Raw genomic sequence first — 17,194 nt, forward strand, 5'->3', positions numbered from 1 at the left:
GCGGCTTTCAAAAAGGCTATGGTGAAAAAAGATGTGAAATCCAAGGTGGCGGCCAAGAAATGGCTGTGATGGTAGGTTAATGGTAAAAATTTTAATAACGACAATTCAGGTGAATTTTGTGCCAAGACCAAGTGGCACAAAAATTCATCTGAATTGTCGTTATTAAAATTTTTACCATTAACTTACCATCACAGCCATTTCTTGGCCGCCACCTTGGATTTCACATCTTTTGTCACCATAGCCTTTTTGAGGGCTGCACCCTTTTTTTACAGCTTGGCTGTTTTGGATTAGATTTCACTTCTTTTTGTATTTGTACACCCCAAAGCCGGCCTATGGCCAGCTTTGGGGCTTTTTAAACCTATCTGTTTTTTCTTTTCCACAGGAAGAAGAAAAGATGAAGCAGATGAATACTTTAAATATTTCTGATTTTATCAATAAATGTACAAATTATATATATATATAATACATATATTTATTACAGAACTCTACATGGTGGTTTCTTTGTAACTGAACACTCTACAAGGTGACTTCTTCTAGCTGCTCTCCCTACAGGGTGAATTGTTTGTAACTGAACACTCTACAAGGTGACTTCTTCTAGCTGCTCTCTCTACAGGGTGAATTGTTTGTAGCTGAACGATCTACAGGGTAACTTCTTCTAGCTGATCTCTCTACAGGGTGATTTGTTTGTAGCTGATCTATCTACAAGGTAACTTTTTCTAGCTGATCTTTCTACAGGGTGATTTGTTTGCAGCTGAACTCTCTACGAGGTAACTTCTTTTAGCTGATCTCTCTACAGGATCACTGTTTCTAGCTGATCTCTCTACAGGGTAAATTGTTTCTAGCTGAACTCTCTACAGGGTGACTGAACTCTATACATGGCGGTTTCTTTGTAACTGAACTCTCTACAAGGTGACTTCTTCTAGCTGATCTCTCTACAGGGTGATTTGTTTGTAGTTGAATCTACAAGGTAACTTATTCTAGCTGATCTCTCTACAGGATCACTTGTTTGTAGCTGAATTCTTTACAGGGTGATTTCTTCTAGTTGATCTCTGTACAGGGTGAATTGTTTGTAGCTGAACTCTCTACAAGGTAACTTCTTCTAGCTGATCTCTGTAATTTGTTTGTAGCTGAACTCTCTACAGGTGATTTGTTCATGGCTAAACTCTCTACATGATGGTTTCTTTGTAGCTGAACTCTCTACAAAGTAACTTCTTCTAGGTGATCTCTCTACAGGGTGATTTGTTTGTAGCTGATTTTTCTACAGGGTGATTTGTTTGCAGCTGAACTCTCTATATGGTAGTTTCTTTGTAGCTGAACTCTCTACAAGGTAACTTCTTCTAGCTGAACTCCCTACATGGTGGTTTCTTTGTAGCTGAACTCTCTACAAGGTGACTTCTTCTAGCTGATCTCTCTACAGGGTGATTTGTTTGTAGCTGAACTCTCCACAAGGTAATTTCTTCTAGTTGATCTCTGTACAGGGTGAATTGTTTGTAGCTGAACTCTCTACAAGGTAACTTCTTCTAGCTGATCTCTGTAATTTGTTTGTAGCTGAACTCTCTACAGGTGATTTGTTCATGGCTAAACTCTCTACATGATGGTTTCTTTGTAGCTGAACTCTCTACAAAGTAACTTCTTCTAGGTGATCTCTCTACAGGGCGATTTGTTTGTAGCTGAATTTTTTACAGGGTGATTTGTTTGCAGCTGAACTCTCTACATGGTGGTTTCTTTGTAGCTGAACTCTCTACAGGGTGACTTCTTCTAGCTGATGTTTCTACAGGGTGATTTGTTTGTAGCTGAACTATCTACAAGGTAACTTCTTCTAGGTGATCTCCCTACAGGGTGATTTGTTTGTAGCTGAATTATGTATAGGTGACTTGTTTGCAGCTGAGCTATTTACAGAATGGTTTCTTTGTAGCTGAACTCTCTACAAGGTAACTTCTTCTAGCTGATGTTTCTACAGGGCAATTTGTTTGTGGCTGAATTTTCTACAGGGTGATTTGTTTGCAGCTGAACTCTCTATATGGTGGTTTCTTTGTAGCTGAACTCTCTACAAGGTGACTTCTTCTAGCTGATCTTTCTACAGAGTGATTTGCTTGTAGCTGACCTCTCTACAAGGAAACTTCTTCTAACTGAGCTCTGTACAGGGTGAATTGTTTGTAGCTGAACTATCTACAAGGTAATTTCTTCTAGTTGATCTCTCTACAGGGTGATCTGTTTGTAGCTGAATTCTGTACAGGTGATTTGTTTGCAGCTGAGCTCTCTACAGATTGGTTTCTTTGTAGCTGAACTCTCTACAAGGTAACTTCTTCTAGCTGATCTCTCTACAGGGCGATTTGTTTGTAGCTGAACTCTCTACATGGTGGTTTCTTTGTAGCTGAACTCTCTACAGGGTGATTTGTTTGTAGCTGAATTCTGTATAGGTGATTTGTTTGCAGCTGAGCTCTTTACAGAATGGTTTCTTTGTAGCTGAACTCTCTACAAGGTAACTTCTTCTAGCTGATGTCTCTACAGGGCGATTCACTAGTTTGTAGCTGAGCTCTCTACAGAATGGTTTCTTTGTAGCTGAACTCTCTACAAGGTAACTTCTTCTAGCTGATGTCTCTACAGGGCGATTCACTAGTTTGTAGCTGAGCTCTCTACAGAATGGTTTCTTTGTAGCTGAACTCTCTACAAGGTAACTTCTTCTAGCTGATCTCTCTACAGAGCGATTTGTTTGTAGCTGAACTCTCTACATGGTGGTTTCTTTGTAGCTGAACTCTCTACAGGGTGACTTCTTCTAGCTGATCTCTCTACAGGGTGATTTGTTTGCAGCTGAACTCTCTACATGGTGGTTTCTTTGTAGTTGAACTCTCTACAAGGTGACTTCTTCTAGCTGATCTTTCTACAGGGTGATTTGTTTGTAGCTGAACTATCTACAAGGTAACTTCTTCCAGCTGATCTCTCTACAGGGTGATTTGTTTGTAGCTGAATTCTGTATAGGTGATTTGTTTGCAGCTGAGTTCTTTACAGAATGGTTTTTTTGTAGCTGAATTTCTACAAGGTAACTTCTTCTCGCTGATGTCTCTACAGGGTCACTAGTTTGTAGCTGACACAGGAAAAAGTCACATTTCCGGACCAAAAATCAGCATGGAAATGTACAGGAAATGTAACTGTTGAATTTACTATACCAAACCTGGAGTAAACCTGTATACCGTAAATGTCACATGTTGTGACATTTCCTAAAACATTGGAAATTTCATGTGTTTGTACATTTCCTCTGCCAAAAATTTGACGCATTGTTAGATTTCCTGCATGTATTCAGAAATTTGACGTTTACATGAGATTTCCTTAGTCAAGGACACATGGCATGCAGTGACATTTCCTACACTATCCAGAAATTTAACATTTACATTATATTTCCTAAGTCAAGGACACATTGCATGCAGTGACATTTCCTACACTATCCAGAAATTTGACATTTACATGAGATTTCCTTATTCAAGGACACATGGCATGCAGTGACATTTCCTATACTATTCAGAAATTTGACATTTACATGAGATTTCCTTATTCAAGGACACATGGCATGCAGCGACATTTCCTACACTATCCAGAAATTTGACATTTACATGAGATTTCCTTATTCAAGGACACGTGGCATGCAGTGACATTTCCTATACTATTCAGAAATTTGACATTTACATGAGATTTCCTAATTTAAGGACACATGGCATGCAGCGACATTTCCTATACTATTCAGAAATTTGACATTTACATGAGATTTCCTTAGTCAAGGACACATGGCATGCAGCGACATTTCCTACACTATCCAGAAATTTGACATTTACATGAGATTTCCTTATTCAAAGACACATGGCATGCAGTGACATTTCCTATACTATTCAGAAATTTGACATTTACATGAGATTTCCTTATTCAAGGACACATGGCATGCAGCGACATTTCCTACACTATCCAGAAATTTGACGTTTACATGAGATTTCCTTATTCAAGGACACATGGCATGCAGTGACATTTCCTATACTATTCAGAAATTTGACATTTACATGAGATTTCCTAATTTAAGGACACATGGCATGCAGCGACATTTCCTATACTATTCAGAAATTTGACATTTACATGAGATTTCCTTAGTCAAGGACACTTGGCATGCAGCGACATTTCCTACACTATCCAGAAATTTGACATTTACATGAGATTTCCTTATTCAAAGACACATGGCATGCAGTGACATTTCCTATACTATTCAGAAATTTGACATTTACATGAGATTTCCTAATTTAAGGACACATGGCATGCAGTGAAATTTCCTACACTATCCAGAAATTTGATATTTACATGAGATTTCCTAATTTAAGGACACATGACATGCAGTGACATTTCCTACACTATTCAGAAATTTGACATTTACATGAGATTTCCTTATTCAAGGACACATGGCATGCAGTGACATTTCCTGTACTATTCAGAAATTTCAATGAGATTTCCTAAGTCAAGGACACATGGCATGTAGTGAAATTTTAGTCCAAGATTGTCACTCCAGCTGCTGTCATACCTGACTACCGTAACACTTTACAGATTAGGATAAGGTCTTGGTGTAACCTAAATGCAATATATACGGTACATTATAGAGGCCAAGGACACGTCATGTAAATTTCAAGAAATATCATATTTACTGGACATTTCCTACATTAACAGGAAATGTGGTAACCCAAACCCACAATGAAATAATACCTTGGTAATATAGGTTTCTTATACATTTTGCAAACTCTAGGTAAGCTAGCTATAGTTGTAAAGTACTAATGTTGTCTGTTCCTTGCCATTTAGGAAATGTCATGAAATGTCATGTGTCCTGAACTGGTGGAGAGGGCAATGCACACCTGGTACCATACTGTCCCCCATCCATTCTGTGCTTAGGAAATGTGTTGACACATGACATTTACTGACATTTCCTAGACAGGAAATTTGCATTTTGCAAACTCTATTAAAGTAGGTAAGCTAGCTATAGTTGTAAAGTACTAATGTTGTCTGTTCCTTGCCATTTAGGAAATGTCCATAAATGTCATGAAATGTCGTGTGTCCTGAACTGGTGGAGAGGGCAATGCACACCTGGTACCATACTGTCCCCCATCCATACTGTGCTTAGGAAATGTGTTGACACATGACATTTACTGACATTTCCTAGACAGGAAATTTGCATTTTGACACTACCTATCCTGAGTGCAGGAAATGTAAAGAAATTTATGAAAATTTGATCTTTTCTGTGTTCCAGAAATGTCAGTAAATTTCATCTATCCTGCATTAGGAAATGTCAAGAAATGCCATCAATACTGCTATTTGGAAATGTCATGAAAATTGTGCCCTATACTACTTCAGGAAATGTCAAGGAAATGTGCAAGTTTCATGAACACCGGAAATGTACAGAAACATGGAATTTCTGTACATTTACTGTGGATTTCCGAATACCTGAAATGCAGCTTTTCTTCTTGTGTGAATTCTCTACATGGTGGTTTCTTTGTAACTGAACTCCCTACAAGGTAACTTCTTCTAGCTGATCATTCTACAGGGTGATTTGTTTGTAGCTGAACTCTCTACAAGAAGATTTCTTCTAACTGATCTCTGAACAGGGTGAATTGTTTGTAGCTGAACTCTCTACAAGGTAACTTCTACTAGCTGATGTCTCTACAAGGTCACTAATTTGTAGCTGAACTCTCTACATGGTGGTTTCTTTGTAACTGAACTCTCTACAAGGTTACTTCTTCTAGCTGATCTTTCTACAGATATTTGCTTGTAGCTGAGGAAACTTCTTCTAGCTGACCTCTCTACACGGAGATTTGTTTGTAGCTGAACTCTCTACATGGTGGTTTCTTTGTAGCTGAACTCTACAAGGAAACTTCTTCTAGCTGATCTCTCTACAGGGAGATTTGTTTGTAGCTGAACTCTCTACATGGTAGTTTCTTTGTAGCTGAACTCTACAAGGTGATTTCTTCTAGCTGAAGTATCTTTTTCCATAGTTGAACTCCCTACAAGGTAACGTCTTCTAGCTGATCTTTCTACAGGGTGGATTGTATGTAGCTGATCTCTCTACAGGTGACTTTTTTGTAGCTGATCTCTATACAGGTGACTTGTTTGTAGCTGATCTCTATACAGGTTACTTGTTTCTAGCTGATCTCTTGAATTCTCTTCAGGGTGACTGCTCTATTAGGGTGACTGCTCTATCAGAGTATCTCGATCTCACACTTGCTACACCAAGTTGGATTTCGTGTTATAACTCCGTGGCTTTAAGTCTGATTCTTCTACACCATTGAAGAGCCTTTCTAAGATAATTACTCCATCTGTACAGTGATTTTCAAATCATTACCCCAAGTGGTTTTTCTGGTAGGCGTGACAAGTAATCATTTTTTATTAGCTAATCTCGATTGCATAATTGTTACACACTGTTGGTTTTTTCGTTGTATCTTCCTGGTTTTTAGCTCGATTTCTTTCAAACCACAAAAGGTTTGAGGTTCAATAGTTATCCTATTCACCCACCGATTTTCAGCTTCTTCCCATACGCGGTTTATCCTGTAGGCGTGACAACATATTGGTGTTATTTTTCGTGAATAATCGCTCACAACTCTTTGCCTGTTTATTGTATTCCAGACAAAGTTGGTACCCAGATGCGCCTTTATACCCCTTCGGTGTGCCAAATTTCAAGGCAATCAGATATGGCGTTCGCGTTTTATAGCAGTTTTTGGAAGTGTGTGACAAGAGGAAGAAAATAAGAAGAAAAAAAAACGAAGAAACTAAGCCAATTGTTGAAGTCGCATATCTCGGGAACGCTTGAAGCGGTTTCGCTCAAATTTGGAATGTGGAGTACTGTAGTTGGAGGGCATGTCCACAGCAAAAATCGTCTTGTTTCATCAAGGCAACACAGAGCTACGGAGGTGCGAAAATTGCATTTTCTTTCTTCCTGTCAATATACTCACTGGTGTTGCACGCCGGCTTCTTGGGCTGCACGACACACTACCGTGTGTCTTGATCTATTCCAAAACAGCCAAGCTGTAAAAAAAGAGTGCGGCCCTCAAAAAGGCTATGGTGAAAAAAGATGTGAAATCCAAGGTGGCAGCCAAGAAATGGCTGTGATGGTAGGTTAATGGTAAAAATTTTAATAACGACAATTCAGGTGAATTTGGTGCCGCTTGGTCAATTGGCACAAAATTCACCTGAATTGTCGTTATTAAAATTTTTACCATTAACCTACCATCACAGCCATTTCTTGGCCGCCACCTTGGATTTCACATCTTTTTTCATTATAGCCTTTTCAAGGGCCGCACTCCTTTTTTTACAGCTTGGCTGTTTTTGATTAGATTTCACTTCTTTTTGTATTTGTATACCCCAAACCCAGCCTATGGCCAGCTTTGGGGCTTTTTAACCTATATATTTTTCTTTACCACAGGAAAAAGGAAAAAGTGAAGCAGATTTTATAAATACTTTAACTCATTCTGATTTTATCAGTAAATGTACAAATTATATATATAATGCATATATTTATTACATGTCAATTAATCCCCACAGGATAATTTGCAGCTGATCTCTCTACTGGGCGATTTGAAATTTAGCTGAACTCTCTACAGGGTGATTTGCTTGTACGTAGATGAACTCTTTACAGGATTCTCTCTACAGGGTGACTTGACTCTAGCTGAACTCTCTGCAGGGTTATCTGTTTGTAGTTGAATTCTCTACAGGGTGATTTGTTTGCAGCTGAACTCTCTACAAGGTAACTTCTTCTAGCTGATCTGTCTACAGGGTGACTTGTTTCTAGCTGGTCTCTCTATAGGGCGATTTGTTTGTAGCTGAATTCTCTACAGGGTGATTTGTTTGCAGCTGAACTCTCTACATGCATGGTGGTTGCTTTGTAGCTGAACTCTCTAAAAGGGGACTTCTAGCTGAACTCTCTACAGGGTGATCTTTTCATAGCTGAACTTTCTACAGGATGATTTGTTTGCAGCTGAACTCTCTACATGATGATTTCTTTAACCTAGTCCTCAAAGCTGGCCTATGGCTGGCTTTGGGACTTTTTTAACCTATCTTTTTTTCTTTACCACAGGAAGAAGAAAAGATGAAGCAGATGTACTTTAATGATTTTATCAGTAAATGTAAAAATTATATATACAATACATATATTTATTACAGAACTCTCCATGGTAGTTTCTTTGTAACTGAACACTCTACAAGGTGACTTCTTCTAGCTGCTCTCTCTACAGGGTGAATTGTTTGTAGCTGAATGAAATACAAGGTAACTTCTTCTAGCTGATCTCTCTACAGGGTGATTTGTTTGTAGCTGAACTATCTACAAGATAACTTCTTCTAGCTGATCTCTCTACAGGGTGATTTGTTTGTAGCTGAATTCTGTATAGGTGATTTGTTTGCAGCTGAGCTCTTTACAGAATGGTTTCTTTGTAGCTGAACTCACTACAAGGTAACTTCTTCTAACTGATGTTTCTACAAGGCAATTTGTTTGTGGCTGAATTTTCTACAGGGTGATTTGTTTGCAGCTGAACTCTCTACATGGTGGTTTCTTTGTAGCTGAACTCTCTACAAGGTGATTTCTTCTAGCTGATCTCTCTACAGGGAGATTTTTTAGTAGCTGAACTCTCTACATGATGATTTCTTTGTAGCTGAACTCTCTACAAGGTAACTTCTTCTAGCTGAACTCTCTACATGGTCGTTTCTTTGTAGCTGAACTCTCTACAAGGTAACTTCTTCTAGCTCATCTTACTACAGGGTGATTTGTTTGTAGCTGATTTTTTACAGGGTGATTTGTTTGCAGCTGAGTTCTTTACAGAATGGTTTCTTTGTAGCCGAACTCTCTACAAGTTAACTTCTTCTAGCTGATCTCTCTACAGGATGATTTGTTTGCACCTGAGCTCTTTACAGAATGGTTTCTTTGTAGCTGAACTCTCTACAAGGTAACTTCTTCTAACTGGTCTTTCTACAGGGTGATTTGTTTGTAGCTGAACTATCTACAAATTAACTTCTTCCAGCTGATCTCTCTACAGGGTGAATTGTTTGTAGCTGAACTATCTACTAGATAACTTCTTCTAATTGATCTCTCTACAGGGTAATTTGTTTATAGCTGAATTCTGTATATGTGATTTGTTTGCAGCTGAGCTCTTTACAGAATGGTTTCTTTGTCGCTGAACTCTCTACAAGGTAACTTCTTCTAGCTGATGTCTTTACAGGGTCACTAGTTTGTAGCTGAATTCTCTACATGGTGGTTTCTTTGTAACTGAACTCTCTACAAGGTAGCTTCTTCTAGCTGATCTTTCTACAGGGTGATTTGTTTATAGCTTAAGTCTGTACAGGTGATTTGTTTGCAGCTGAGCTCTTTAAAGAACGGTTTCTTTGTAGCTGAACTCTCTACAAGGTAACTTCTTCTAGCTGATGTCTCTACAAGGTCACTAGTTTGAAGCTGAGCTCTCTACATGGTGGTTTCTTTGTAGCTGAACTCTCTACAAGGTGACTTCTTCTTGCTGATCTTTCTACAGGGTGATTTGTTTGTAGCCGAACTCTCTACAAGGTAACTTCTTCTAGCTGATGTCTCTACAAGGACACTAGTTTGTAGCTGAACTATCTACATGGTGGTTTCTTTGTAACTGAACTCTCTACAAGGTGACTTCTTCTAGCTGATCTTTCTACAGAGTGATTTGTTTGTAGCTGAATTCTATACAATGAAATTTCTTCTAGCTGATCTCTCTGCAGGGAGATTGGTTTGCAGCTGAACTCTCTACATGGTGGTTTCTTTGTAGCTGAACTCTCTACAAGGTAACTTCTTCTAGCTGATCTCTCTACAGGGAGATTTGTTTGTAGCTGAATTCTCTACATGATGGTTTCTTTGTAGCTGAACTCTCTGCAAGGTAACTTCTTCTATTGATCTCTCTACAGGGAGATTTGTTTGTAGCTGAACTCTCTACATGGTGGTTTCTTTGCAGCTGAACTCTACAAGGTAATTTCTTTTAGCTGAACTGTCTCTTTCCATAGTTGCATGAACTCCCTACAAGGTAACTTCTTCTAGCTGATCTCTCTACATGGTGAATTGTTTGTAGCTGATCCCTCTACAGGGTGACTTGTTTGTAGCTGATCTCTATACAGGTCACTTGTTTCTAGCTGATTTCTTGAATTCTCTTCAGGGTGACTGCTCTATTAGGATGACTGCTTTATTAGAGTATCTCGATCTCGCACTTGCTGTACCAAGTTGGATTTCGTGTTATAGCTCTGTAGCTTAAGTCTGATTCTTCTACACCATTGAAGAGCCCTTCTAAGATGATTACTCCATCTGTACAACAGTTTTCAAAGCATTACCCCAAGCGGTTTATCTGGTAGGCGTGGCGAGCAGTCGTTTTTTTATTAGCTTATCTTGATATTGTATTGGCTGCTGGCCCCCTGCAGACTTGTGCTGGTCATGAGGCAGGTTCTGAAGCAGCAGTTCATGCAATGAAGGAATTGTTTGGGGCTGCCACAAGTGAAGCTGCTCTTCTTGTTGATGCTACTAATGCATTTAACTGTGTCAATCGTCAAGCTGCACTTCACAATATTTCCAAGATTTATCCATCATTTTCTACCATCCTGCAGAATACTTATCATGCCCCAGTCCGTCTTTTTGTTGTTGGTGAAGGTGAAATTTCATCTACTGAGGGCACAACGCAAGGTGACCCCCTTGCAATGGGCATGTATGCACTGGCTATGGTTCCTTTGATTCGTCGTTTACGTACTGAAGTGTCTGATGTATCTCAGGTTTGGTTTGCTGATGATGCCAGTGCTGTTGGTTCACTCTCTTCACTGCTGACTTGGTGGCGGCAACTTTCATCTTATGGCCCAGCCTATGGCTATTTTACAAATGCTGTTGAAACTATTCTAATTGTCAAGCCAGAACACCTCACTCGGGCACAAAAGCTTTTTGCTGATACCAACATTCAGATAACTGCTCGTGGCCAAAGACATCTTGGTGCTGTGCTGGGATCAAGAGAGTTCGCAGAAGAATATGTGGCTGACAAAGTGCAGTCCTGGGTCTCTGAGGTTTCTGCCTTGGCTGGGATTGCAAACAGTCGTCCACATGCTGCTTATAGTGCCTACACTCATGGATTGATTGGACGATGGGTTTATTTGATGAGAACAGTCCCGGATATAAGCTCTTTTTTAAAACCACTAGAGGATGCCATACGATTGCAACTTCTTCCTTCTATTTCTGGACACCCTGGTTGCTCTGCTGATGAATGGGACCTGCTCTCCCTTCCTTGCCGTTTTGGTGGTTTAGGGCTTATAAATCCCACGAAGGTTTCTGATTCTCAGTTTGATGCATCACTACTGATTACTGCCTCCCTGAAAGATCTGATTATCAAGCAGTCAGTTTGTGCTCGGCCCCCTGATATTCGTTGTGTAAAGGCCCAGGTTCATCTTAATCGGCGAAGAACTTCCAAAGAACTCGCAATGCATGTAAGAGATCATCTTTCTTCCCAACTTCAAAGGGCGGTTGATTTGAACAGTGAACCCGGTGCATCTTCCTGGTTGCTGGCCCTGCCATTACAGGAGCAGGGCTTCCATCTTAACAAACAAGAGTTCTGGGATGCTGTCCATCTGCGCTACGGATGGAAGTTACTGAATGTTCCCAGTCACTGTGTCTGTGGGGCTTCTTTTACTATTGACCATGCCATGGTCTGTCAACATGGGGGCTTAACCTTTGTGCGACACAATGACTTGCGTGACATCACGGCAGGTTTATTGTCAAGGGTGTGTTCAGATGTTGCTACTGAGCCTCCCTTACAGCCCCTCAGTGGTGAAGTAATCACTCCCAAGTCTGCGAATCGACAGGATGATGCCAGGGCAGATATTCATGCACGTGGTTTCTGGGGACGGCGACAAAGTGCCTTTCTTGACATAAGGATGTTTCACCCTAATGCACCAAGTTACCGTAACTCCAGCATACCATCTGTATATCGCCGTCATGAATTACAGAAGAAGCGAGAGTATGGCGAACGTGTCCGGGAGGTGGAACAGGCTTCCTTTACCCCTTTAGTATTTTCCACAACCGGTGGAATGGGAGGAGAAGCACTAACATTCTATCGTCGTCTGGCCGACATGCTTTCTCGCTAGGCCTGCGCCTATTATGCCGGCATAATCTTGAGAATAATAGGTCACCAATTTCGTGAGAATAATTCCGGAATTATGGGATGGTTACAGGCATAATTTTAGAATAATCGGACGACCACGGGAATAATCGGTGGAATTGGAGGGCGTGTCTCTTCTTGATTACCTAGAAGAAAGAGTTAAGCTACTACAAATGATATAAAGCTGACAGGAGTGCTGGCTGAAAGGCCTCTAAAAGATCGATATACTCTAATAGAACGCTCAAATACTCTAATAGAGCAGTCAGATCGTTTCATGTTAACAATCTGCAGCCAGCATCAGGGATTTAACTGCATGATTATCTGCAATTCTGAAACTTGTACATCTTATACCAGTGTATCTTCTTCAAGTCTTTGAGCATTATTATCTACCTAACTTAGCTATACAGTAGTTACAGCATATTATTATAATACACTAATAATTAAGTACACTTGAATTATTACTGTAGATACGTAGCTATTCTAAGTCTGCTGTAACTATTATGGATAGAAAAATGATGTGTAAGGTGGAATGCTTCATATATGGCTATTAATAATTCGGACAAAACAGCATCTTGAAAACTAAGCGACTAGCCACAGATATATACTGAATGAGAATAATTATGGAATAATAGGTTGGATACAAGAATAACAAAAAGAATAATAGGAGAGTTTTTTGGGAAATTCTTGAAAGAATAATAGGTAAAATTTTGAGCATAATAGGCTCAGGCCTATTTCTCGCCACAGCTCAACATCTTATAGTGGCACTCTGGCGTGGATTCGCTGCACACTGTCATTTTCATTGCTTCGTTCTGCTACAATGTGCATCCGGGGAACACGATCCATCCTTCATCGTTCCAACAATGCTTCCCCGGAAATGGGCCATATTGCTGGCCCTAGGGACTTTTAGTTGTCCCCCTTTCAGTTGTCCAGCACACTTGCTCCTTGGTGCTGGGGGTGGTAGGCAAGGGCAGTACATCCAGCCCGGGAGAAAAAAAAAATCTTGATTGCATAATTGTTACACACTGTTGGTTTTTTCATTGTATGTTCCTGGTTTTTAGTTCAATTTCTTTCAAACCACAGAAGGTGTAAGGTTCAATAGTTAACCTATTCACCCACCGATTTTCAGCTTCTTCCCATAAGTGGTTTACCCTGTAGGAGTGACAACATATTGGTGTTATATATTTTTTGTGAATAGTCGCTCATAACTATTTTCCTGTTTATCGTATTTCAGCCAAACATGGTAGCAAGATGCGTCTTTATACCACCCTTCTGTGTGCCAAATTTCAAGGCAATCGGATATGGCGTTCACGTTTTATAGCAGTTTTTGTAAGTGTGCGAAAAGAGGAAGAAAATAAGAAGAAAAAAAAAACGAAGAAACTAAGCCAAGCTTTGAAGTCGCATATCTTGGGAATGCTTGAAGCGATTTCACTCAAATTTGGAATGTGGAGTGCTGAAGTTTGAGGGCGTGTCCACAGCACAAATCGTCTTGTTTCATCAAGGCAGTACAGAGCTACGGAGGTGCAAAAATTGCGTTTTCGTTCTTCCTGTCAATGTACTCACGGGTGTTGCGCACCGGCTTCTTGGGCCGCACAACACACTACCATGTGTCTTGATCATGGAGGTTGACTGGAACAGGGAATGATGAGAAGGTCAAGTCATTGTGAAGTGTCACCTGTATACCACACACTGTTTATACAGATACAAAATCTATGCAAACAATATTTGTTATAATTCAGTGAGACCAAACTGAATCTTTTACTACTAAACAGCCTGCTGCATATTGTGAATACTATTTTTGCAGGATCCATTTGTGCCAGGTTCATAAAGTAGTGCCCCTGACCTTCATTTAATTAAGGTGTGACATTTATTTGACTAGCTTGATGTCACATGATGTTCAACTATGACAATCATTGCCAGTGGTTACTGTAGCTACCTGTGAAGAAGACCAGAACTACAAGTTATAAAACAGCATGTGGTTATAAGTGTATCATTTAATTTGCATGCCATGCAAGTAGCGTTTGTTTACACAATAGTACAGCTAGCTATAGACCTTGTGTGCATACACATTTCATAAATAATGCCTCACATGAATGCGAGTATGTTTCTGTGTGTGCATGTGCGTGTGTGTGTGTGTGTGTGTGTGTGTGTGTGTGTGTGTGTGTGTGTGTGTGCGTGCGTGCGTGCGTGCGTGCGTGCGTGCGTGCGTGCGTGCGTGCGTGCGTGCGTGCGTGCGTGTGTGTGTGTGGAGTTGATACTAGCTAGCTATGCCCATCCATCAGAAATCAGCTTGCTATGCTCCTGGGTTGAACTCCAGTATTGTGATAAAGGATCAAGGCTACCGTGAGTTATGGCCCACGATCTCAAAGTTTGCAGATATTTCTATCAAATTCTACCCCAAGATGGCAATGGAATTTACTGCCACTGTAGCTGTGTGAGAGTTAGTCCAACATGTAACAGCAGTTAACAAATTATTTTGAAGATGTTAATTTTTTTACATTGGTAACCCTATCATAGCTTGATAAACTGATAGTAGTGTTGGTTTAGAATATGAACCGATCGTGTTGAATACACAAAATCAATTATGCCACATAAACTAGTTTAGCAGGTTTAAGCTAGACCACAAGATTTGCTCAGGCGCATTCTGTCAGCAGAGAAAAATCAGTAATCCAAGGAGGCTACATTCTCAAGGCTATCTTCTAAGGAGGCCATCCTTGAGCTTATAGAGGGTATCATGGCAACAGACCTGGATCTATGGCATTGGGCTAGTGCATTCATGGCTGGGTGTTACTCTCTGCTGTTTCTTGAAATTTTTTTTGGTATTGACAAAGTGTCTACAGCCATCGTTGCCACTAATGAGTCGAGGTGAGTTCGTTCCATTGCAAAAATTGTGGCATGTGCTGTTGCAGTTTATTATTAAAATAAAAATAACTTATGGTAAATATAGCAATGATTACATAATCACAAAAAACTGTAGTATAGTTTAATGCAAATTATTGCTATGGCCAATCATTTCTTGCAAGACACTGTAGTGATATAGTGTAGCACATGCCTGCTGCAATTGACAGTTAATTGTCAGCCACTAATGCATATGATGGTATCATTGTGTGAAGCCCTATATACAAATGTAATTGTACACACTAGTAATGCATCTGCACTGATTTTGTTCTTCATATTATAAGTATAAGGAAAATTAAGGATTATAGAAAAAAGTAGGGAAACAAGGGAGGTTGCCTACACCTGCAGATATACTAGTGAACCATAAGAGATTAAATTCCCTTGTTTTCCTGTATTTTTTCAATGATCCCTAATCAAATTTAAAATTCCATATTTTTCCTTATACTTGTTTGTAACATTATTATGACTGGAGAACCCACACATACCACATCAAAAGAAAGAATGGTATCAGAGTTTATGCTTCATCTGAACACACACCCTGACTATCAGTCCAGTTCTACTCCAATAACACAACACTCCAGTTCATGAGTCAGCAGTATACAGGAACCTATAGAAAAATAGATATTATTATAACAAATGTATTAAGTAAATGCTCCTTACATGCACATACTGCGTACACACACATGCGCGCGTGCGCGAGAGCACACACACGTTAGGGTCTTTAACAAAGTGCACTCAGATGGTGCAGCACCGTGCACTACTTTTATTATATTTTTTGGCTTTCAATGTGGTGAAGGGAATTTGTATAATTCTTTGATGCTAACTGGCTCTTTTGCTAGTGAAAGCTCTGCACACACAGACACACACGCTACACACACACATGCAACAGATACACACACTACACAAACACACGCACACAAGCACACACGCGCACACACACACACGCACGCATGCGCACACGCACACACTCATTATAGTTTTTAGCCTTTGGTGGTACAGCACTGTGCACTAATTTTAGTAAAATTTTGGCCTTGATGTGGTCAAAGGAATTTGTATAATTCTTTGATGCTAACTGGCTTGTTTGTCAGTGAAAGCTTTGCCAATACACAAACACACACACTACACACACACACACACACACACACACACACACACACTACACACACACACACACACACACACACAGAGTACACACACACATGCACACACACTTATTATGGTCTTTCCCAAAGTGCTCTCAGGTAGTGCAGCAGCACTGTGTACTATTCTTAGTAAATAGTTTGACCTTTGATGTGGTTAAAGAAATTTTTTGATGTTTACCAAAAAAAATGCTCTAAAGTAATACAGCACTGCATTACTTTTCCTTTTTAAGTGTCTTTGTCTTTTGATGTGGTAAAGGGAATTTGTATTTTTACCGGTTTTATAGCTCTGTTTTGCTGGTGGTGAAGCTATGCTCATGCATACATGCAGGCACACACGCTACCACTGAGAGGGAACCTCACTCATAAGTGGGCAAATCTCACTCATTTTAGCCTTAAATCTGTCCTTTACAGATTGAGGTCTCTGCATTGATATGTGGCATATATGCATACAGTGGAACCGGTCACCTTCAGGCTAAAATTTCTAGGCCCCAAGTGGCTGCTGTATAGTGTAGTAATGTCTCCCTAGGGGAATTATATATTGGCTTGTTCAGACAGGTTCCACTGTACTTACAATGTATACAATGAATGCAATAACCACATTTGCAGGGGGCATGGGGGTCACTTCATCCCATAGAGGGCATCAACAATTGCACTAAATTAATAGAAGCACTTTACACACTTATAATTACAAACAAGTGTTTACACAAAACTAAGTGTTTATACAGAAATAAAATTACAGGCCAGGAGCCATCCTGGTGATTGGAGAAGCCATTCACCAAGGTGTACATCATGCTTGGGCAGGAGAATTTGTTATAGACTCAGACTCGAAGAGTGGTGCACATCGATATCATACAATGAAAACGTTTAACCATTTACACAGTGCTTATAGGCTGAATAACTGTTTACAACTTCTTATGTGGGGTAGCCCACCCATGCAATACTCCCCACACCCGTGCACCCACCCTCCCCTTAATAATGGTGCACTCATTATATTATGTTAGCTTGAAAAAA

At 39.9% G+C, this 17,194-nt stretch overlaps 2 protein-coding genes across 2 annotated transcripts in view; both read left to right on the forward strand.

The window, feature by feature from the left end:
- LOC136261067 (hemicentin-1-like) overlaps positions 1 to 17,194 on the forward strand; it is a 177,266-nt gene that overhangs the window by 96,097 nt on the left and 63,975 nt on the right. The window lies entirely within an intron of this gene.
- On the forward strand, positions 11,377 to 13,126 carry LOC136260160 (uncharacterized). Its single transcript, XM_066053792.1, has 2 exons — positions 11,377 to 12,119; positions 12,873 to 13,126. The coding sequence occupies exons 1-2, from the start codon at positions 11,470 to 11,472 to the stop codon at positions 13,051 to 13,053; spliced, it is 831 nt and encodes a 276-aa protein (XP_065909864.1). The 5' UTR covers positions 11,377 to 11,469; the 3' UTR covers positions 13,054 to 13,126.

This window comes from Dysidea avara, chromosome 7, assembly GCF_963678975.1.
Source record: "Dysidea avara chromosome 7, odDysAvar1.4, whole genome shotgun sequence".
Taxonomy (NCBI): domain Eukaryota; kingdom Metazoa; phylum Porifera; class Demospongiae; order Dictyoceratida; family Dysideidae; genus Dysidea; species Dysidea avara.

Excerpts from the sequence above, each read along its gene's own strand:
- LOC136260160 (XM_066053792.1), top strand. The coding sequence starts at position 11,470 with ATGCATGTAAGAGATCATCTTTCTTCCCAACTTCAAAGGGCGGTTGAT. Across the intron at positions 12,120-12,872 it reads TATCGTCGTCTGGCCGACAT|GCCTATTTCTCGCCACAGCT; the intron begins GCTTTCTCGCTA and ends TAATAGGCTCAG.